Source organism: Erythrolamprus reginae, chromosome 7 (assembly GCF_031021105.1).
Source record: "Erythrolamprus reginae isolate rEryReg1 chromosome 7, rEryReg1.hap1, whole genome shotgun sequence".
Taxonomy (NCBI): domain Eukaryota; kingdom Metazoa; phylum Chordata; class Lepidosauria; order Squamata; family Dipsadidae; genus Erythrolamprus; species Erythrolamprus reginae.
In genome coordinates this window covers 73,728,086-73,751,506 of record NC_091956.1, presented here as the reverse complement: position 1 = coordinate 73,751,506, position 23,421 = coordinate 73,728,086, and the positions used below count along the sequence as shown (strand labels likewise).

Here is a 23,421-nt window from a genome sequence, read left to right as displayed (position 1 = left end):
TTCTGAAACAGCCGGGCACTTCTCGGCGGCCTCTGGAACCCGAACTTCCAGGTTCGGCATTCGGGAGAACGCTGAGAAGCCCCCCGGCTGTTTCAGAAGGTGACAGCCGGGTGCCGCCGTCCAGCGGAGCGCCATTTTCCGATTTTTTTTTCTTTTCGCACAGATTAATCGCTTTTACATTGTTTCCTATGGGAAACAATGTTTCATCTTACAAACGTTTCGCCTTACGAACCTACTTCCGGAACCAATTAGGTTCGTAAGACGAGGTATTACTGTATTTATAAAAAGAATAAAAGTGATGTTCAGATATTTGACTATGTTCATAGTTCATTGTAAACTTGGTTTAATCAGAATCCCTTTAAAATGATTGTGTATTATCCCCCCAAATAGGTGCCCTTATTTTAAACACTTTCACAGCAGCGATTATTTTTGTTATTTTCAGTTAAGATTATTTTCTAAAATAACAAGATTCGGGGAAGTGGGGACTCAAGAGTTTAATGTAAGGCAGTAACATGCAGTGATTTTCCCCCAAAACAGAAAATAGAAAAGAACACGTGTCCAGACCATACATACTCGAAGGAAGGAAATGCCTGCTAGGAATCTTCTTATCCCCATCCGAACTACTTGTGCTGCTCCAGCTGCCCCAGCTGCCCCGACTGGCCCGGACACTTCCAGAAGAACTTCCACAATCTGAGCTCGAATCTGAACAAAACCTCTCCAAGCATTTCTTCTTAGGCCACTGGTAGAAACCTTCTTCAGGAAGAAGTTAATAAAACCAAACTTTAATACTCGTTATCATTGCATTCTCTCAAATAAGCAAACAGGCGATTTACCAGGATATCAGACTTTGTCTTCTATTCAATCTTTTGTTTGACAGAAAGACTGGAGAACTTTAACAAAGGGAAGAGTAAGAGAGAGTTCTTTCTAAACTAGGACTATCCTTGAAGTTTAGAAATATTCAAAGTTTTATAAATATGGATTATTATTTTTTTGTCACTGGTTCCCATTCTCCTGATCAGACAGTCAAATACAGTGGTATCTCTACTTAAGAACGCCTCTACTTAAGAACTTTTCTAGATAAGAACCAGGTGTTCCAAGATTTTTAGGGCCTATTCTTAAGAACCATTTTCTACTTAAGAGCCCGAGCCCGGAAAAATTTCCCAGGAAATTTGAGAGCAGCACGAAGGCCCGGCCAGTTTCCTGCCATTCCCCCTTTAATCCCGGCCATCTGGGCTGCCAGAGGAACCTTTTGGTGGTATCTAAGGAGGCTTTGGCAGCCCAGAGCAAACAAAGCATTTTCCTTTCTTTGGGTGCTTGGACAGGGAATAAACCTCTGCCAGGGGCCAGAGAAAAGAAACGCTCCCTTTGCTCTGGGCAGCCGAGGAGTCACCACAGCGAAGGAAAGGCGCTGGCTACAAAGCAAGTGAGCGAGAGGAGAGGGGAGCCCTTCAGCATGGGAAGGAAGAGGCAGCAGGTATCAGCAGCAGCAGCCACTGTATGGGAGGCAGTGTATGGGAGGCAGCCTTGCACCAGGTGTATTGGAGGCACATGCTCTTCCTTGCCGCCTCTTTTTTTAAGTCTTAAAGTTTTGGATTTTTTTTTATTCACCTCACCTTCTTCCTTTGGCAGCGACTTTCCTCCTCCTCTCCTTCCTCCTCCTCCTCCCACCCAAATTCCAAGCTTTTCTTTCCTAATGGGTTTGCACACATTATCTGCTTTTACATTGATTCCTATGGAAAAAATTGCTTCTACTTAAGAACATTTCTACTTAAGAACCTGGTCACGGAACGAATTAAGTTCTTAAGTAGAGGTACCACTGTATAAAGGCTAGGATGTTTTCCTTATTATAGCATCAACTCAAATCAATTTTTTGTTTCTTGGATTTGATTTGAGGAACCGAAATAAGAACAAAAAAGAAGAAGATTTCAAATGAAAAACTGGTTACTATCGTTTGCTTTCCATTTATATTTTACTACCTACCTGCTTCCCTGTGCACAGATTTATCATCTCCTTTGCAAGTTTCCCCATTGCTTTGAGCACACCAGTTTCTTATGTTAATAGTAGTTCTAAGTTCATGTCTTTCGCTGCACCCGTGCTTCAGTTCAGCCTGCTCAGGAACCCTGTAAAAATGTCCCCAAAACAAGAAGCCTTAATTTTTTTTCTTTCCACTCTGATCAGTAAATGAATAATGGCAACAGTGCATATTTAAGATTAGATGCTTGGGTTAAATAGCATTTGAACAGCAACTGAAATACCAAAAAGTTTACACGTTAATAAGAGAACGAGTGGAATAAATAATTATAAAATGATAGGTGGAGCCAGTCTCTCTTTTTTACACAGTTCCTATTCCTATTTGGCAAAGGTTTCTGATCCAGCCAAAGAATTATGTTAAAATAATAGTTTGTTTTCTCAGAGTCATTCTAAAATAGTGTGGAAACCCTTTGAAACAACAGCAGCAATGGTAGAAACATAGAAACATAGAAGTCTGACGGCAGAAAAAGACCTCCTGGTCCATCTAGTCTGCCCTTATACTATTTTCTGTGTTTTATCTTAGGATGGATATATGTTTATCCCAGGCATGTTTAAATTCAGTTACTGTGGATTTACCAACCACGTCTGCTGGAAGTTTGTTCCAAGTATCTACTACTCTTTCAGTAAAATAATATTTTCTCATGTTGCTTTTGATCTTTCCCCCAACTAACTTCAGATTGTGTCCCCTTGTTCTTGTGTTCACTTTCCTATTAAAAACACTTCCCTCCTGGACCTTATTTAACCCTTTAATATATTTAAATGTTTTGATCATGTCCCCCCTTTTCCTTCTGTCCTCCAGACTATACAGATTGAGTTCATTAAGTCTTTCCTGTATGCGTAAGACCTTCCACCATTCTTGTAGCCCGTCTTTGGACCCGTTCAATTTTGTCCATATCTTTTTGTAGGTGAAGTCTCCAGAACTGAACACAGTATTCCAAATGTGGTCTCACCAGCATTCTATATAAGGGGATCACAATCTCCCTCTTCCTGCTTGTTATACCTCTAGCTATGCAGCCAAGCATCCTAATTGCTTTCCCTACCGCCTGACTGCACTGTTCACCCATTTTGAGACTGTCAGAAATCACTACCCCTAAATCTTTTTCTTCTGAAGTATTTGCTAACACAGAACTGCCAATACAATACTCAGATTGAGGATTCCTTTTCCCCAAGTGCATTATTTTACATTTGGAAACATTAAACTGCAGTTTCCATTGCTTTGACCATTTATCTAGTAAAGCTAAATCATTTACCATATTACAGACCCCTCCAGGAATATCAACCCTATTGCACACTTTAGAGTCATCGGCAAATAGGCAAACCTTCCCTACCAAACCTTCCCCTATGTCACTCACAGACATATTAAAAAGAATGTTTTTAAAATGTTGATGGAAGAAGAAGAAGAAGAAGAAGAAGAAGAAATTAGAAAAAGTCATTCCTTCAGTAGATTCAGAATAAAAATACACTCAGAAGATTGCTAGAACTCTCTGAACACATCCAATTAAAACTAAGTGGCAGAAACAGTGCTGACCTAATTTTAAAATGTGAATATGTGAAGGTATTGATGCATACCGTGAAGATATGTTTATATGCTTCTTCTTATTTTTTCTGTTTGTCCTATGTCTATTCCAGCTAGTATTGGGCAAGTGTCCATCTTTTTTCTCTTGAGACCCATTTTTTCGGTGAACTTCTTCCTGCTGAAAGACACAACTATTTTTTTAAAAAAATAGAACCATATTCAATATAGCCAACTGTTGAAAGACTACCATTTTATGATACTAAATATATTAGCGTAATATTAGCTTTGAGTTAGAAAGAGCTGGAATGGGAGCAAGAATAAGTAGTACAGTTTTTTCACTGACAAAAACCAGGTTCCATTGGTAAAGGTGTTGGTTGATAATGTGCAGAAATTGACAAATTGACAATAGAACTAAAAGGACAAAAGGACTCAGATTATTACAACGTCTGGACTAAATGATACATTTGGATAAAAAAAAAGGAAGAGAAAAAAAGTGAGGCAAAACACACCCCACACCCCCGGAAATGGGATAATGAAAATCTATGAAGTATTGTATTTGTATTTTGTATTTGTATTTATTAGATTTGTATGCCGCCCCTCTCCGAAGACTCGGGGCGGCTAACAACAATATAAAAATACAATGTAAACAAATCTAATATTAAAAACAATCTAAAAAAACCCAATGTAAAGAACCACTCATACATACAAGCATACCATGTATAAATTCTATAAGCCTAGGGGGAAGGGAAATTTCAATTCCCCCATGCCTGACGACAGAGGTGGGTTTTAAGGAGCTTGTGAATGGCAAGGAGGGTGGGGGCAACTCTGATATCTGGGGGGAGCTGGTTCCAGAGGGCCGGGGGCGCCAAAGAGAAGGCTCTTCTCCTGGGTCCCGCCAAACGACATTGCTTAGTCGACGGGACCCGGAGAAGGCCAACTCTGTGGGACCTAACCGGTCGTTGGGATTCGTGCGGCAGAAGGCGATCCCGGAGATATTCTGGTCCGATGCCATGAAGGGCTTTATAGGTCATAACCAACACTTTGAATTGTGACTGGAAACATTGTAATTAGATATGTATGAGATTTGGATGTAGATTGGTGTAAAAATGCTATGATGTTTAAAGGTTAGAAAAATAAAAAAACAATAAAAACCAGGTCACTATTACTATTAGGAGACCTGCTATAAATGCTGTCTCTGACTTTCTTTCTTTTTTTGTTCACTTACTCACTCACTGTTCCAGTGAGGTTCAAAGTTTTCTGAAAAGTTATTTCAGCTTTGTATTATATAGTGGCATACAAGGTTAATCAAAGAGAAAATTAAAGGTAAGTTTCATGCATACATATTTTTGTTCTGATGTTAAGATCACAAAATTTTAAATCTAAAGTGATTTGAACAATTTGAGTAACCACATGTTGGCTATAAAGCATCTAATTTGATCTAAGAGAGTATGCAAAGCTTTGAAACAATTCTTTTTAATTAAATCATTTAAACTTTTTAATTTGTAAAAATGGAACTCATTAACTCATTTCAACCAAATCCTTATAGTTTGAAAGTGTTTATTTTTTTAAAAACTATTGTTTATATTGACTGCTTGTGCTTTATTGTTAGTAATTTTAATTGCTGTAACTTGCACAGTGCCTACCGCATAATGAAAGAAATTTGTTAAAAAGTATGAAACAAGAAATAAATATGGCTGCCATATAAAGTTCATCTCATTGAAGCCATTGGGCTTTATTAGTTTCTATAAAACCCTCCACAATTGGATCATATTTAACTCACACCTGCAATCTATCATGTTAGAGGTTTTTTTAAAAAGCAAATATTTCAAAGAGGAGATATAAAATACAAACCTCAGCAGAAATCAATTCCCGTTTTCCAGAATACAATAATTCATCTTTAAGTCCTTTATTCGCTATCTTCTCTGTGGAAAGCTGTCCGTTAGCCTGTTTTTGCAATGTCTCACTTCCTATTTCATTCCTGAGAGGCACTTGCTGGCTATTCCCTTTAGCAATAAAAAGATATGTGCTTTGTAACAATCACTAATAAACCATGAAAAATTATGGACCTTGCATTACTTAAAATTTATAGTAAAAATTAGTGTCATGTTAGATTGGATTTAAAAATTCTCAGTTTCTTAACTGAAAATATTCTTCCATAAGATACTTTAGAAAAATCTTTGGGTCTGACTGTATAGGTAAAACATTGGCAAAAATCTTTTCTTTCTGGAAAATAAAATAAAGGTAAAGAAAATTATGCTTTTATTTCAATCACTTAAAACTTTTTGGGAAAGAAAGATGTCTTGAATTAAGATGTCTTAATTCATCTTAACGAGTCTTTGGAGAGGGGTGACATACAAATCTAATAAATTATTATTATTATTATTATTATTATTATTATTATTAGTAGTAGTAGTAGTAGTAGTAGTAGTAGTAGTAGTAGTAGTAAATAAGCCTAAAATTAAGCCCTTATGTCATATCTGTATATTTTTTCTGTTAAATGCTAAAAATCCAATTAAAAACCATTAAAATGCTTTTTAAAAACATTAAAATGTTTGGGGTTGCTATATAATGTCATGCTTACTAAAAAATTGGGACATAGTCCAACTAGACACAAGAACAGTTTTTTCCCGAACGCCATCACTCTACTAAACAAACAATTCGCTCAACACTGTCAGACTTTCTACTAAATCTGCACTTCTATTCTACTAGTTTTTCTCATCATTCCTTTCACCCATTTCCTCCCATGTTGACTGTATGACTGTAACTTGTTGCTTATATCCTAAGATTTTTATTAATATTGCTTCTTCATTGCTTATGACAATCTTTAAGTGTTGTACCATATGATTCTTGACAAATGTATATTTTATTTTACGTACGCTGAGAGCATACGTACCAAGACAAATTCCTTGTGTGTCCAATCACACTTGGCCAATAAAAATTCTTTTCTATTCTATTCTTCTATGGTTATAATTCTAGCATTATTTTCAAAATTCTAGAAGTTAGCAAAAGTTATTTCCTGGCATGCAGATATCTATCAAGTTTATTCAAAACAACATCTTTTGTATTTAAAAAAAATTACCTCCATTTTTCCTTGAACTCTCTTGAAATTCTGGTTGCTGTTGTTGTTGAGGCGAAGATCTTGAAAAGCGACTTTCAGACAATTTCTTTGACGACTTTGAAGGACATAACTCAGGCTCTTTCAGTTCAGCTAAATTTTCCGAAGACTTAAGATTCGTTTCCTTAGGAAACATATTTGTTTGAAGGCCCTCCTTCAAATTGCAATCTGAAGAAATGTTTTTCATAAGCGTTGCACTTTTCAATGCACTTTCATCTTTATCTACAAAGTTCCCCGGATGCGTTAAGTTCTTTTGCATGTTCATGTTGACGCTATTCGCATATTTCAAGCTCAGCCAGTTTTCATTAACAGTACAAATGTCTTCCTTCGGTGCTGAAATAGGATTTTCAATTGACTGGTTCGGCTTATCATCTGTTGCCAGAATGTTACTGCTGGTTGTTGTGCTTGATTTTTGCTTCCCGTAATATACAGAACATTTATGTTTCTTCTGAGAATGACTGTACGTTGCGGGGCTCCTCTTGGCCGCATTCTGGCTACGGCTGGTCCCAGTGCCCACCAAAAGGGATCCTTTTCCTTTCCCTTTATCAGAAGAACTGTAAGTCTCAGTAAACGCTCTGCAGCTACTCCTGATTTTAAAATAAAATTATAAGACTTACTATAAAAAAGATTGCACAGTTTCTACACAATTGGCAAAAACAACACAGTAAAAAAACTTATAAACATGGAACCAAGCATGAAATCACGTTGATCTGAAAGGATTCCTGTATTTTCTCTGTCCTTCGGTTTTATATTTCCTGCTCCCTTATGTCATAACAATATTAATTTTATTGTATTGTATTTATCTATTAAGCTTATATGACCTCTGTTGTAGTTAGCTCTGGCCCAGCTCCTGCCCCAAGGACTGTGGATGTGGGGGAGATATCCACATGCTGCAGGCCTGTTTTGCCCCCCTCCCCCAGTGGAATCTGCTGATGAAGGCTCCTCTGACCAAGAAGACATGAGTGACAGGGAGGAGGAGAGTGTGGCAGACAGCTCAGAAGGAGATCAATTATCTAGCTCCTCCTTGGATTCAGAACAAGAGTTAATGATACAGCCATGCATGAGGAGAGCGATACATAGGCAACAACAACTGAGAGATTATTATCAAAGAAAATGAGGCCACCTGTGGTTGGGTGGGGCTGTGGTAATTAGTGAGGCTGCTATAAAGAGCAGCCTGTGGGTTTGGTCATTGTGGAGGATTATCTGATCGTGTTTCGTAACTGCTTTACTGACTTTTTGTGTGCTGATTTTTGCCCGTTGTGAAACTAAACCAGGGCAAAGTGTGTTTCACTTTGTGAAAAAAGGACTGAATTGCCTCACCCCTGCAAGCTAAGTATCACAGAACTGATAAGGGACTTGTACAAATTACCAGTTTGTTTGGAGACAAGTGCTCTTTGCTATACCAAAAGAGGGCTTGGGTAAGTGAATTTTCATTACAAAGAACATTGTTTTGAATTTTCAAACGTGTGTGTGTGTGTCTGAAATTGTCTCTGTGCATTTGTGGGAGGATTCTATCAGAGAGCTCGACAGAACAACCTCCATCTTGCCTAGATTTTTGTTCCTCTTCCACTGGAGAGATTCTGCAAAATAGCAAATATACTCTGATACGCAAGTATGGAAATCTATATTATGTATATTCAAACTTTTTAAAACAGTAACTTGTCTTCTTAGTATAAAACGGCAGTCATCCCAACTAAAATCTTAGAAATACCAATCTATACCACAATCTATAATTTTAAAATAAGATTTCCATGAATTTTATATATAGGAAGGTTAAATGCATTACTTGTAAGTTTCAGAACTGATGATATCCACGGAATTGTTGTTTTGCAGTGTAGAATTATGATTTGACCGCTGTCTTGACTTCATGAATTCCGTTAGAATGTACTGTGCTTGCTGGAAAGCTATCAAGATCACACCGAATAAGGACAAACTGCAAGCGCAAACACACACATATAGAAACAGTAATGCAAAATGTACAAAAATTAAAGTCCATTTAATCTAAATTTAATAAAATACATTTGAAGGCACCAAGAAGTTATAATCAAAGGATGACTTCTATTATACAAGTTACTATACCCTAAACTTTGTGTGGCGAAGGGTTCAATATGTAAAACTGCATGGCATGTGTTCTAGCAACACTATTTTAAAGTCATCCGTGATCCTGAGTGAGCTCAGAATTTACTGAGCAATTTTATAATGCAAAAGCCACTAAGGGACAATATGTGGGATGTAGGGTTTTTCTCCCCCTTAATGTGGGCTGTCAGACTAGCAGCACCTTCAAATATTTTAGTTTCTGTTTTACAGCTGAGATTATCCTCTTCCTGATAATGTCCTTCAATGTATGTTCTTCAATGACTGATAGATGGCAAGCAGTTTTGTTGAGACCAACTATCTATATGGGTAATTGTAAGAGTTTTGTATTCATCAATATTTATCCTCTTTTATAATGAAATTTAAAAATCAATTAGAGGAAAAGATTAATGGCAGTTAATTAAACAAACCCACATCTGTTAAAATAATTTAACAATCATTCCTGTATGATTACAGAGTTTATTTTACCCTAGGACCCCTTTGAAAGCATCCTGAGATTCATTACCTTACAAAGAGTACCGTGAGCCTCCAGAATGACTCTTCCCAACTGGGTCCTGGTACCACATCTGCACATATGGGTAAAAGATGGTGAGGAAGAGTCACGTTGAGCGTAAAATGAAACTCGATGCCAGCAGCAGTAACCAGGGTCAGCTCACGAATAACCCAAGATGATGTAAAATCTGGAGTAAAACTGCACAAGGGAGAAAAAAAAAAGAAACCAAGACACTGAAGCTAGAATTCTTTCATAGTTGCTTTTGCTAGGAACAAGATCATTAGAGATAGTCCTCCAATTCCAATTGTTCAGTGACCATTCAAAGTCATGGTAACACTGAATGACTGATACCGATAGTCCTCTAAGATACAGTGGTCAGGTGTTCAAAATTTAGGTGCTTGGCAGACCACCTGCACTTATAACTTTTAGGCAGAACTCCCTTCACCTGCCTATTTTTTCCATCCCTGAAGCCTGACTCTTCTACTGGGTTGCTCCACCACTCAACTGACCTTCACTATCTTCTTGCTCCCACTGCTGAAGAGGTATGCAAGGCTTTCTTGCCGAGGTCATACATGGCAGTTTCCTTGTGGGAACTGGGAAAGAAGGTCTCGTGTGGCCAGCCGCTGCCTTGTGGAGGACCAGGCTGGGTATATCTTGCCAGAGGTAAGAGCAAGAAGATGGTGAAGATCAAGTTTTCTGTTGTGTTTCATAGTTTTATGAAGGCACTCCTTCTCTCTCTCTATTTCTCTCTCTCTCACACACACACACACAGGGAGAGAGGGAGGGGGAGAGAGAGAGGGAGAGAGAGACTTAAGACTATGAACAAACTGTTCGGCTGAGGCAGAGACATCCTCTATATCAGTGTTTTTCAACCAGTGTGCCGCGAAACATGGTCAGGTGTGCCACGAAAAAGGAAGCTCAGGTTCTGGTCTCACAACTTTTTGCTGAGAGAGAGAGAGAAAGAAAGAGAGAGAGAAAGAGAGAGAGAGAAAGAGTGAGAGAAAGAGAGAAAGAAAGCAAGAGAGAGAAAGAGAAAGAGAGGGAAAGTGAGAGAAAGAAAGAGTGAGAGAGAAAGAGAGAGAAAGAGAGAGAGAGAAAGAGAGAGAAAGTAAGAGAGAGAGAAAGAGAGAGAAAGAAAGCAAGAGAGAGAGAGAGAAAAGGAGAGGAAGGGGAGAGAGAGAGAAATGAGCAAAAGGGGGAGGAAAAAAGAGAAATAAAAAAATGATTGAGACAGAGAATGAGAGGAAAGAGAGAGAAACAAAAGAGAGAGAGAAGTGACTCTTGATTTAAAGCATATGATAAAAAGCACCCAAAAAAGAAGAGAGAAACCCCCCCAGCCCTCACCTGTTTTTGGAAATGGTTCAAAAGTATGTATAAACACACACACACACACAAGAGGGGGAGGAGACAGGGATAGAAAAAGAGAGGAGAGTGTCTTAGAGTGTCGTTTTGTGTCCTTTTGGTTGGTGGTGTGCCCCAGGATTTTGTAAATGTAAAAAATGTGTCACGGCTCAAAAAAGGTTGAAAATCACTGCTCTATATAACTGTATAATCACATGATGGCCTCATTAATTGCTCTAGTCAGGAGGGATACCAAAGCATTACCAACATAGACATGTACCAAAGAAAATAAGAAAGTGGTAAATGCCTGAGTAACAGCATTCTACCAGAAATATTTTCCATTTTTAGCAAAAAGATGAATAGTGAAAAGATGCAATCATTCCAACACATATTAAGAAAATGTTTTGAACACATAATCTTATTCTAATATATTTGTTGCAGTCTCTTTCAACCTGTCTCTTATCTAATATTAGTAACTGTGAAATGCAAAGCAGTTCAGGAAAGAATACCTTAACAAGAAATGCTTTTGCTAGAAGATTGAATAAAGAAGGCTAGAACTAGTCTATGGAACTTTTCTTTTTATTTATTTATTTTAAATATTTATTTTATTTATTTTTTATTTTTATTATTATTATTACAGTGAGCCCCCGAGTTTCGCGATCTCGAGCTTTGCGAAACGCTATATCGCGATTTTTCCACCCGATGACGTCACTCCCTTCCTTTCTCATCTTTCTTTCTCTCTCTCTTTCTCTATCTTGCTTCTTCCTCTCTCACACTCTCTTCCTCCCTCTCTCATCTCTTTCTTTCCTTCTCTCTCTTTCTCTATCTCTCCCCCTCTTGCTCTCGAGCGGCAAGCGAGCAGCCGGGCGGGCGGGCGAACGGGCAAGCGGCAAGCGATCTTGGGGTTTCCCCTTTGCCTGGGCGGCGGGAAGACCCAGGGAAGGTTCCTTCGGCCGCCCAACAGCTGATCTGCTCCGCAGCGCGGCAGCAGCGAGGAGCCAAAGATGGGGTTTCCCCGTTGCCTGGGCGGCGGGAAGACCCAGGGAAGGTTCCTTCGGCCGCCCAACAGCTGATCTGCTCCACAGCGCGGCAGCAGCGAGGAGCCGAAGATGGGTCTTCCCCGCCGCCCACACGCAAACTCCACCATCTGCGCATGTGCGGCCATGGAAAAAGGGGCACGCATGCGCAGATGGTGTTTTTACTTCCGCACCACTACATCCCGAAAAATCGATTATTGCGAGGGGTCTTGGAACGGAACCCTCGCGATAATCGGGGGATCACTGTACAGGTAACTATGACCAAAAAACCCCAAACCATAAATAATGATTTAAGCAGCCAGCAAAGCAAACTATGTCTTGTTAAAAGATCTAAACATTTAAAACAATGTTGCAAGTTACAGAATACGTTACTGAAATAAAATTTTGTTAAAATTCTTATTAGAAAGAATTTGGGAATTATAGTAATTTTTAGGAAAATGTTTTGCGGAGTGCATGTTCTGCTCATTATCGATAATTAAAGACAATTGTAAGAAACAATACGTTTATGAATAAAATCACAAATGCTTACACAATGCTAATGTCACGTGAAGAATTTGGTGCCAAAGAGAACTCCCTGCAGTCAAGTACTTCGAACCCATATCCTTGACAACTGTACCCATTAATTTTCATAGACATTATAGTAATAGGAAGATGACCAATGTTTTCGACTTTAAAGTTCTTTGTGATAGACAGAATATGCTTGCCATCTTTCAGTTCTGAAAACAAAACATTATATATTGTTATTTTTATAGCAGTCTATCTCAATGTTCTATAATGTTAACAAATCTTTCAATAATGCTGCTATGATACATTCATTTATATCATTGGTTCTCAATTTGGGGGTCGGGACCCCTTTGGGGGTTGAATGGCTGTTTTACAGGGGTCGCCTAAGGAACGCCTTTGAACATATTTTTACAATCCGACCAATCAGGCGTTTACAGTGGGGGTGTCCCTCTGACCTTCCTGCCAATCATCTTGAAGCTCTATTGGGAGAATTGGTGCTAAACTTATGGTTGGGTGTCACCACAACACAAGGAACTGTATTAATGTGTCGTTAGAAAGGTTGAGAACCACTGATTTATATAGAAACATAGAAACATAGAAGACTGACGGCAGAAAAAGACCTCATGGTCCATCTAGTCTGCCCTTATACTATTTCCTGTATATTTTATCTTACAATGGATATATGTTTATCCCAGGCATGTTTAAATTCAGTTATTGTGGATTTACCAACCACGTCTGCTGGAAGTTTGTTCCAAGGATCTACTACTCTTTCAGTAAAATAATATTTTCTCATGTTGCTTTTGATCTTTCCCCCAACTAACTTCAGATTGTGTCCCCTTGTTCTTGTGTTCACTTTCCTATTAAAAACACTTCCCTCCTGGACCTTATTTAACCCTTTAACATATTTAAATGTTCCGATCATGTCCCCCCCTTTTCCTTCTGTCCTCCAGACTATACAGATTGAGTTCATTAAGTCTTTCCTGATACGTTTTATGCTTAAGACCTTCCATCATTCTTGTAGCCCGTCTTTGGACCCGTTCATGCAAGGGAAGACAGGTGGGAATAACAGTGATATGCAATACCCCTTTAACATTTTCCCTATATTAATGTAAAAAATATCAGTACTATGTTATATATCATCCATGCATTTGTGGCACATGTTTATGATCATAAATAGCCACATCAGGAATCAGAGATATGTGAATAAACATACATGCACGTTATGAACCTAATCTCTACGCCTTTCTTTTAACCATGGATATCTATACACTGGAAATTAATCCGATTCAATCCCTTACCAACAGACACATTTTGTACTCACGCCTTCTGCAATCCATAAGGGTTGATTCTGGCACCTTAAATCGAAGAGATCCGCCAGCCCCAGGTAACCTTCCCCCTACTTTCAATAATTCTCTTGCTCCAATACCTTCAACATGAATGATATCCAGAATTGTCAAATTATTCCTATAATAAATCGAGGCAAAGTTAAATTAAATTTAACAAAAAATAAATAAAAAAATTAGCACCATCAGTGTTCCCTCTAATTTTTTTTGGAGGGGTGGGCGGAAAAGTATAGTGTCTGAGCGGCAGTCCCTTCGAGACTGGGCGGCACAGAAATATTAAATAAATAAATGAACAAACAAACAAACAAACAAACAAACAAACAAATAAAAAACCCACCCTGTTTTGCCTCAGAGAATTTCAAAATAAAATACTGTACTGTGTGTCTATAACAGTGAGCTCATAATAGGGCAACTCTATCAATATCAAAATGCCACTTAAATAGTTGAGCTAGTTTCAAACTAGATTTTGATTTTCTTTCTCTCTTCCTTACTCCCATTCTTTTTCTTTCTCTTTTCCTTCATCTCTTTTTTTCTCTGTTTCTCTCTCTTCCTCCCTTCCTCTCTCTCTCCTTCCCTCTCACTCTTTCCCTCTCGGCTTCTGGGCAGGTTTGGAAAACTCTGAGTTGATGATGATTTTTAAGTGAGCGATTGCTCACTGCTCAGCTTAGAGGGAACTATGAGCACCATCACAAATCACCCAACAGCATACAAAATGTGCAGTATATCTCAAAGCAAAAAACTGGAAACAGAGTGATAATTCCTTTTCCAAATGTATTAGTAATGAAGTAACTTATCCTAATGAATTAACTTATCCTGTTAGACCTCTTGGATAGGAACACCTTAAATTAACACTGGCTTTCATGATGGAAAAAATATGTTTTCAATAATGGAAAGTTCGGAGGATTATATTTCTGTGCATGAAACTGTCTACTGGAGATAAATAACATAAAAGTATTCAACATATATATTATACATATGAACTCTATAAACTATAGTGCCGTGATGTGAACCTGTGGCACGCAGAGCCCTCGTTGCGGGCATGGGAGCCACTGCCCTAGCTTGGCTCCATTGTGTATGTGCACACTGCCTGCCAGCCAGCTGGTTTTCGGGGCTCTGCCGCACATGCGCGGGGGGCAGGGCACATGTGGAAGGTGCATGTGCATGCATGGGGGGTGCACTCACAGGGGGGAGACATGTGCATGCATGAGGGTATGCATAGGGGTATGCACACATGGGGTAGCACACATGGGGTAGTTGGCTGCATGCACACATGGGGTAGTTGGCTGCACATGCACAGGAGGCACAAGGGGGTCACACACACATTGTATTATGGGTGCGCACGCATACGCGCACGGTTGGCACTCAGCAACGTAAAAGCTAGCCATCACTGCTATAGAGTTTACAAGTGATGGGTGGCGCAGCAGGTAGAGTACTGTACTGCAGGCCACTGAAGCTGACTTGTAGATCTGAAGGTCAGCGGTTCAAATCTCATCACCGGCTCAAGGTTGACTCAGCCTTCCATTCTTCCGAGGTGGGTAAAATGAGGACCCGGATTGTGGGGGCAATAGGCTGGCTTGGTTAAAAAGTGCTATTGCTAACATGTTGTAAGCCGCCCTGAGTCTAAGGAGAAGGGCGGCATAAAAAATTGAATAAATAAATAAATAAATAAATAAGTGGAGTCCCCAATGCCGGATCCATATCCCCAACCCAATCTGCCGCCCACTGGAAACTGGGCCACACAAGTTGCAGGCAAGTGTATTCAAAATCACCCCCCCTCCACCGCCACTGCTAGTCCCTGAAGATGGAAAGGTTGACGATCACTGCTTTACATCACCTCATATCATTTCACATGTGAAATGTTTTTAAAAATCTTTCTTTAAAAGTTTTAAAAGTCATTCTTTTTAGCTTCACAATTATTAAAAAGTTGACTTACCTGACTAATATAAGGGATGTTACTTTCCTGTAGTCAAGGGGTGTAAAGACAACACCAACTCTTTTCATTTCGAGAGGGTTCAATTTCAAATGAAGCATCTCAGAACTAGACCTGTGATAATCGTGGCCTTCCTGTGGTTCAAGTAAAATATATTATTTATATTTGTATTTTTTGGAATCACTCAGCGTTGATTTGTAAAGAGTATCTTTAATAAGTTAAATTAATAAGATTACACATGATAAGTATAGTAAGACCAACAAAATATTCTGATGCCCTTTTTCTGGTTGTAAGAAAATAATTCTAAGAAGTAAATGTTATTGAGATGAAGACAAATCAACAAATCAAGGGACAGTTTGTAACTCAGACTCATAATTATAAAATAGAAAACTATATAATTTGATACAATACATAAATAAATTTTGAATTATATTAAGGGATCTTCTTTTTACCCTACAGTATTACTTCCTGCATAAATAAAAGCTTAGGCAACAGACAGGACAACACCCTTAAAAACTGAAATATCAGGACCACAGAACATGTGCACCAAATTAATACATTGGATACCGACTAAAGTTGGTGAAACCAATGAACAAATTAAGCACGATAGTTACATCTGTAATAAAATTAACTAATTTTGAACCTTATCACAGAATCCATGCTACATGGGCAATATAGTCGAATAAAAATTATGCAATCTTTCTATATACTCTTTTCTTTTTCTTTAGAGATACTGCATATCACTCTTGAATCCTTGGAAAATGTCTTGTTGCCCAAGACAAAATGACTTCCACTTCTACATATAATAGGACTATCATACTTTAGACAGAAAAATCTGTACACCCATCAGAGGGGATCAAATAACTAATTTTCTGTATCCCAGCAACTAAGATATGGTAACCCTAATAAATAAAGACTACAACTAGGAAGTGAATCTTTCTTCAAGGTTTTCTTTCTTCATTTTGCAGTGAAAGCAATTTTCTACCAAACTTCTTTTTCTTGACTTGTGTCATTAGTTACTTGTGTCAATCATTCAGTGGCAGAGCCAGTTTTTCTTCCAATTTTTAATCCGGACTGATTGAAGTCTGTATTCTAAGTAAACTTTGCCCTTTTAATATATACTCTCTAATAATAGGGTTTATCTTTCTGTGACCTATCCTTTTAAAAAACTGAATAAATAAATATTGTACATCACTTAAAAGTTAATTTCTATATTTCATAGCAAATAATAACTCTGAATAGTTGAGTGCCTTTTGTATATATAAACAAAACATTCTGAAATGAGTAAGTTGCTAGAGAATGTATTTAATGCAGATCTGTTTTTAAATTCCCTATTTTTGTATGTATTACATCGCTTCAATATAAACATAACTTACCCGGTAAGTATACTCTTCCGTCAATCTGAATTCAGTGGTTGTATAATTAATATATTGTATGTTTGTACCAAACCTGCATCAAAATTCATTAAAATAATTATACCCCCAAATACAAAATGCGTCACAAAATAAGTAAAAAGTTAAGTTTCTGTTTAATTCAAATACTTTGTTTTGAAAGAAAAGTATTAAATATATGTGATTTACTACCCACAGACTCTTAATCAGCTGTTTTGAAATATTGCTATTATTATACTGTAAGAGAGGATATTATAAAGTTCAAAGGCATATTATACATTTTATTGTCTGAAGACATAATATTTATTTATTTATTTATTTGTATGCCGCCCCTCTCCGGAGACTCGGAGTGGCTCACAACATTGGCCATCATTAAGAATTTTGAGAGAATTAGATAAATTTTCCTACACAATAGCCACAGGAGATTGCTACTTTTGTCCAGTTGAAAAAAGCAGGGTCATGTCATCCTGAGGCCTGCCCAAAAGAGACAATAGCATCCCTGCAATGCCACTTGGGTCATTCTGTTTCTCTACCATGCTAACATTTCCAGCCTTTGGCTGCAAATCATGAGAACCAGTTTGGTCTAGTAGTGAAGGCACTAGGCCAGAGGTGTCAAACTCGCAGCCCCTGGGCTGGATGCATCACAGGCTAGCCATACCCATGCACTCTTTAGCAAAGGTGGGGGAGTCACAATACGTCACAGGACAATGCCGTGATGACACAGGTTTGACAGCCCTGCACTAGACTAGAAAGCAGGAGAGAATATGAATTCAAGTCTTGCTGGAGTCATAAAAACCAGCTGGATGACCTTGGGTCACTCACTCTCTCTCAGCCCAACTCAAAGGGTTGTTGTTGTGGATAAGGAAGTGTGTTGTTTATGTTTGCTGCCTTGTACAGTAATAAAGGAAGAATGAACAAATGAATGAATGAACGAATGAATGAAAGTACAGGATCATGTCAATCTGTATAGTCTGAAGGACAGAAGGGAAAGGGGGGACATGATCGAAACATTTAAATATGTTAAAGGGTTAATTAAGGTCCAGGAGGGAAGTGTTTTTAATAGGAAAGTGAACACAAGAACAAGGGGACACAATCTGAAGTTAGTTGGGGGAAAGATCAAAAGCAACATGAGAAAATATTATTTTACTGAAAGAGTAGTAGATCCTTGGAACAAACTTCCAGCAGACGTGGTTGGTAAATCCACAGTAACTGAATTTAAACATGCCTGGGATAAACATATATCCATCCTAAGATAAAATACAGGAAATAGTATAAGGGCAGACTAGATGGACCATGAGGTCTTTTTCTGCCGTCAGTCTTCTATGTTTCTATGTTTCTATGTCTGCTATCATTTATTCTCAACCTCTGTACGTTCCTTGCATGCTCTTTTCCATGGAAGGAAAAGCAGATATGAATTGGGAGATCATTAAGAGAACAGAAGACCTAAAGCAAGGGTGTTAAATTCGATTTCATTGAGGGCTGCATCAGGGTTGTGTTTGACCACAGGGATGGGTGTGGCCAGCTCAATGTCACTCGTTTCTGGAGTGCCCGTGGAAAGCTGAGCACTCTGTCCGTGAAAATGAGCTCCCGAGCTCCATTTTTATTTTTATTATTTTATTACTTGGATTTATATGCCACCCCTCTCTGAGTTTTCAGTTGCAACAGCCGACTACAACCCTCTGCCAGAATAAACGGAGCTGTTTTCACTGGCAGAGGCAACTCAGGCCTTCACTGTTTCCAGGGCGGCCCTATGGACCAGGGCCATGAAAAGCATGAATATTGCCTCTTCCGCTTTCTCTATTGCTTTCACACATAACTTTTTGAAAATAAAACTTAATAAGATTACAGTTTATTTATTTATAGTCTGTTCTATTCCAGAGTGACCTCAAGTGGTATAAAAGTAATAGAGGACTAATTAAATGAGGGATAATACAATAAAAATCATATTCAAATGTAAATTACCATTTGCTCAGTAGACTCAATGGAGCTTGAGGATCAGGATAGAAAGATAAAGGCAGGAGTTGCAATGTAACTGGGAAATATGAAGGGTTTCTTAGTGTAAAATATTTTACCTAAACAATTAAAACACAAAAATTCAAATTATCAATATATACTTTTGAGGAATATTTTGGAATGTTAAAAATTATGTTGTTTTACCCTAAATATTTACAATTATACATAATTATATGATTATAAATGTAAAAAAATATATCTTTCCACTAATTATAATGGATGTGCAATGTGCTAAGCTAAATTACTGACTTCAACCTGGTCCTACAATTTTCCAACACAACTGTTGATGTCAAAATTCTTTATAATTGATGCAATACCCACCCATCAGAATTTTTTTTTCAAAATCATAATATAATCTCACCATGCTATTCATTGGCGCAGCTGCACTAAAGTTCAGGGTGAGACCAGCCTCTGACACCAAATGGGGAAAAGATAATGCAGATGATTCTTCAGGATTTTTTTGATAAGAAGCTTGAATAATTTCCCCAAGATTTCTTCTGTTGAGATAATACATGTAAAACAATGGACAATAAATGTAATAGTTTTATATAAATATCAACTATATACTTTTGGTTGGAAATATTTGTGAAATTAACTCTCATTTTAAAAAAAAATATTTATTTATAAAATTTATGGCTGCCCACAGGGTAACTCTGTACAGCTTGCAATCCTAGATAACAAATATACATGCACTAAACATATACATAAATTAATACAAGCAAATGCTATGATCCAATTACAGATGAGGGAGGTGGGTGGTGTTAATTGATCAACCCCGTCCATGGTTGATGTGATGCCCCTACCCGGGTCCCAAACTGGATGGCAGAGCTAGGTTGACTCTTATGAAGGCTCAGAAGAGTTGGAGCCAACCTTACACCAAGGGGCCAGATGTTTAGAGGGCAGGTGCAATGACAGAGAAGGTCCTTCTCTTGGACCCCATGAGCCAGAATAATCAGGCAGACATGACACCTTTTTCAATACGGATGAGCCAGTCCCAGTGGAATGAGATGGTGCCTCAAGTAGCCTGGACCCTTGCCAGTGGTTTTATTCCACTGCTTATAATATTTCATGGTATCGGACCAGAATATCTCCGAGACCGCCTTCTGCTGCACAAATCCCAGCGACCGATTAGGTCCCACAGAGTGGGCCTTCTCCGGGTCCCGTCAACTAAACAATGTTGGTTGGCGGGCCCCAGGGGAAGAGCCTTCTCTGTGGCGGCCCCGACTCTCTGGAACCAGCTCCCCCCAGAGATTAGAACTGCCCCTACCCTCCTTGCCTTTCGTAAACTCCTCAAAACCCACCTTTGTCGTCAGGCATGGGGGAATTGAGATATCTCCCCCGGGCCTATATAATTTATGTATGGTATGTTTGTAGGTATGTCTGCTTAATAATGGGGTTTTCTTAACTACTTTAAATTTTAAATTGTAAATTATTAGATTTGTTATGAATTGTTTTATTATGTTGTGAGCCGCCCCGAGTCTACGGAAAGGGGCGGCATACAAATCTAATAAATAAATAAATAAATAAATAAATAAATTTTTAAAAAGAAACTGAAGACTAATTTTGATAGTGGCCGAACAAACAAGATGACAATGGAACGAGAGATTTCAAAAATTGCCAATGAGAACCTGTTTCCAGACAGGCCCTTCCCCTCAAGTCTATGTCCTACTTAAGTCAGAAAAAAGCTAAGTTCCACTTGATAGGTGGCATTTTACCCATAAATGAGTTCGAGCAACTTTTTCTTCATCCTAATTTGAGTTATTCCTATTTTTGCTACATACAAAAAAATTAATTATAAACAACAACTCTGGCTGCAGAGAAAATTGCTGAAGGAATATACATATGTATTTATTATGCAAACCTGCAAATTTCATTCTGCTTAATTTTTTGCCATTTTTCATGGAGTTCATATGCAAGATCAGAATCTACATTCCATGTCGAGCTGTCAAGAGAGAGACTTCTTTCCCAAAGGAGGTTTGCTAAAATGAAAATAACACACAGCTGCACTTCATACAATGTTTATTTTAATTAATACTTCTTTGATCATCATCTCATTTTAGGAAAGTACGAAAGAATCTATACTTTTTTTAAAAAAATCAAAGAACCAATATTACCTAATACATGAGACTTGTAAGTGTGTGTGTTTCTGTCGGATCACGCTGGTACAAAGCTGAAGGGATCACATCCTGTAGCCTAGAGATTAATTCTCTGCCTTACAAGGCAAAGACTTCAAATTCAAATCCCAGTGAGAGGGAATGGCTAGCTGATGAGGCCAGAACAAGGCCGAAATAGATCTATCCTAGTCTCCCTTAATTTTAAATTCAGCAAAAACATGTGACACACACACACACACACACAAAATAAAAGAATATAAAAGAATGAATATATAGATATAGATATATTTGCTGATAATGAAGAGGAAGGGAGACTACTATAGATCAGGTAGATCATCAGGTAGCCACACCCCTACTTGGATTTGAACCTGGGGCTCTGCATTGTAAGGCAGTGGCCTTAGCCTCTAGGCTACAGGGTCATCTCCTGCATCAGCTTGTATCAGGGAAGGGTTATGTGTGCTTTCTTTTGTTGAGTCACCTTGGTATGTTAAGCAGCAAGGACAGAATATTGCTAAAATTATACAGAATAAATAGTGTTGCAAAGAAATTAATGCTAGTTATGGTATTTTACTTGATAACAGATTAAAAAAAGTTTTCCCCACATTTACCTTTGTCTGACATTCTTAAGGAACAGTAAATATCATGATGTGCTATGGCCTCAAAATGAGTCTCTCCTTGCTGAAAGATAATTGAAAAAAAAAAAGGTTAAGCAAAATTATCTTGCCAAAATAAGTTTCTAAATGTAATCCAGCTTGTACTATGATTCATTCTTATGTTTTGTGTTTTAGGAATTTTTAAAATACAAATAGAACACAAATTTAAATACCGTATTTTCCGGCGTATAAGACGACTTTTTAACCCCTGAAAATCTTTTCCAAAGTGGGGGGTCGTCTTATAGGCCGGATACTGCGCCCATTCCACAGCCGCGGGCGGGAGGAGGCCGGGAGCGGGATTGAGGGGGGGGAGCGGACCCGTGCTCACTTTCGGCTCCGGGGACTGTGGGTGGCTATGGCGCCGAAAGGAAAAAGCGCTGCTGTTGCTGCTGTTGCTGCCGCCTGAGGCGGCGGCACTCGAATCTGGCGTGGTGGAAAATCTGGAGGCAGGCAAAGATTTTCCACCACGCCAGATTCGAGTGCCGCCACCTCAGGCGGCAGCGACAGCAGCAACAGCAGCGCATTGATGAAGCCGACGAGGGAGCTCCGGAATCGGTTGGCGCTCGCCCGACGCCTTGTTTTTTTATTTCCCCCTTTGGTTTCTCTTCACAGGCGGGAGTTTGGGAGGCAAGGGAGCGCTCGAGGAGATAGCGTCTTGCGGCATCGCTCAGCAACTTCTTTTTCCTTTCGGCGCCATAGCCATCCGCAGTCCCCGGAGCCGAAAGTGAGCGCGGGTCCGCTCCGCCCGCCCGGTTTGCAAGCGGCGGAGATCCCGGGCTGCTTGGCCGAGCGGGGCTTCCATTCAGGACGGGGGCAGGAGGGAGGGAGGGAAGGGAAACGCAGCCCTTTGCCTCAACCCGCCGGCTCCGGGGACTGCGGGTGGCTATGGCGCCGAAAGGAAAAAGAAGTTGCTGAGCGTCCCTTCGTCGTAAACCCAACGGGAGGCGATGCCGCAAGACGCTGTCTCCTCGAGCGCTCCCTTGCCTCCCGAACTCCCGCCTGTGAAGAGAAACCAAAGGGGGAAATAAAAAAACAAGGCGTCGGGCGAGCGCCAACCGATTCCGGAGCTCCCTCGCCGGCTTCATCGAAGCGCTGCTGTTGCTGCTGTCGCTGCCGCCTGAGGCGGCGGCACTCGAATCTGGTGGATAGCTGGCGAGGCGCCGGCTAGAGGGCTGGACGCCGCCGCTCCCGCCGCCGGCTTTGCTGGGGTGGAGCGCCACTCCCGGCGGCAGGAACTGCGGGGGGTAGCCGGCGTAACGAGCCCTTGCCGCAGCTATCCGCCGCTTCTTTCTTCTCCGCCTTGCCTCCGCTACTCCCGCCGCCGCCTTTGCCTCTTGCCCGGCGGGGAGAGCAAGGGCGGCGGCGGGAGTAGCGGAGGCGACGCGGAGAAGAAAGAAGCGGCGGATAGCTGCGGCAAGGGCTCGTTACGCCGGCTACTCCCCGCAGTTCCTGCCGCCGGGAAGCAGCCCCTTTACATTAGCGGTGGCTGCAACGGCACTGGCGATGCGACCGCTAGCCGCTCCGAGCGGTGTGGGGGCTTCTTCCCATCCTCCTGCCAGCTTGCTCAGAAGGAAACCTTCTGAGAAGGAGGATGGGAAGCAGCCCCTTTACTGTCAGCTCGGGACCGGACTGTGAGAGGGGTGGGCGTTCCCACAGCGCTCGGAGCGGCTAGCGGCCGGATCGCCAGCGCCGCTGTAGCCACCGTTGTGGGAGGAGCCTCAGAAAGAAAATAAGAGAGAACAAGAGAGAGGGAGAGAGGTGATTCTTGAAGCATATGGTAAAAAGCACCCAAATAATAAGAAACACCCCCCCCAGCCCACACCTGTGTTTGAAAAGAATAAAAGAG

General features: G+C 39.9%; 1 protein-coding gene across 7 annotated transcripts in view; it reads right to left on the bottom strand.

The window, feature by feature from the left end:
* The window catches only part of TMEM131L (transmembrane 131 like), an 84,620-nt gene that overhangs the window by 11,666 nt on the left and 49,533 nt on the right, over positions 1-23,421 (bottom strand). For 4 of the 7 annotated variants that reach the window (XM_070757833.1, XM_070757835.1, XM_070757838.1 and 1 more), the window contains 15 exons: positions 21,531-21,600; positions 20,670-20,787; positions 19,170-19,305; positions 18,758-18,867; positions 16,781-16,853; positions 15,408-15,538; positions 13,453-13,595; positions 12,157-12,343; positions 9,262-9,447; positions 8,449-8,595; positions 6,627-7,249; positions 5,399-5,550; positions 3,601-3,725; positions 1,981-2,120; positions 574-753 (listed from right to left, as the gene is read on the bottom strand). In XM_070757833.1, the coding sequence (XP_070613934.1) occupies positions 574-753; positions 1,981-2,120; positions 3,601-3,725; positions 5,399-5,550; positions 6,627-7,249; positions 8,449-8,595; positions 9,262-9,447; positions 12,157-12,343; positions 13,453-13,595; positions 15,408-15,538; positions 16,781-16,853; positions 18,758-18,867; positions 19,170-19,305; positions 20,670-20,787; positions 21,531-21,600 (2,521 nt within the window). The remainder of the gene's footprint in view (positions 1-573; positions 754-1,980; positions 2,121-3,600; positions 3,726-5,398; positions 5,551-6,626; positions 7,250-8,448; positions 8,596-9,261; positions 9,448-12,156; positions 12,344-13,452; positions 13,596-15,407; positions 15,539-16,780; positions 16,854-18,757; positions 18,868-19,169; positions 19,306-20,669; positions 20,788-21,530; positions 21,601-23,421) is intronic. The other 3 variants (XM_070757836.1, XM_070757837.1, XM_070757840.1) reach the window with 1 other exon arrangement.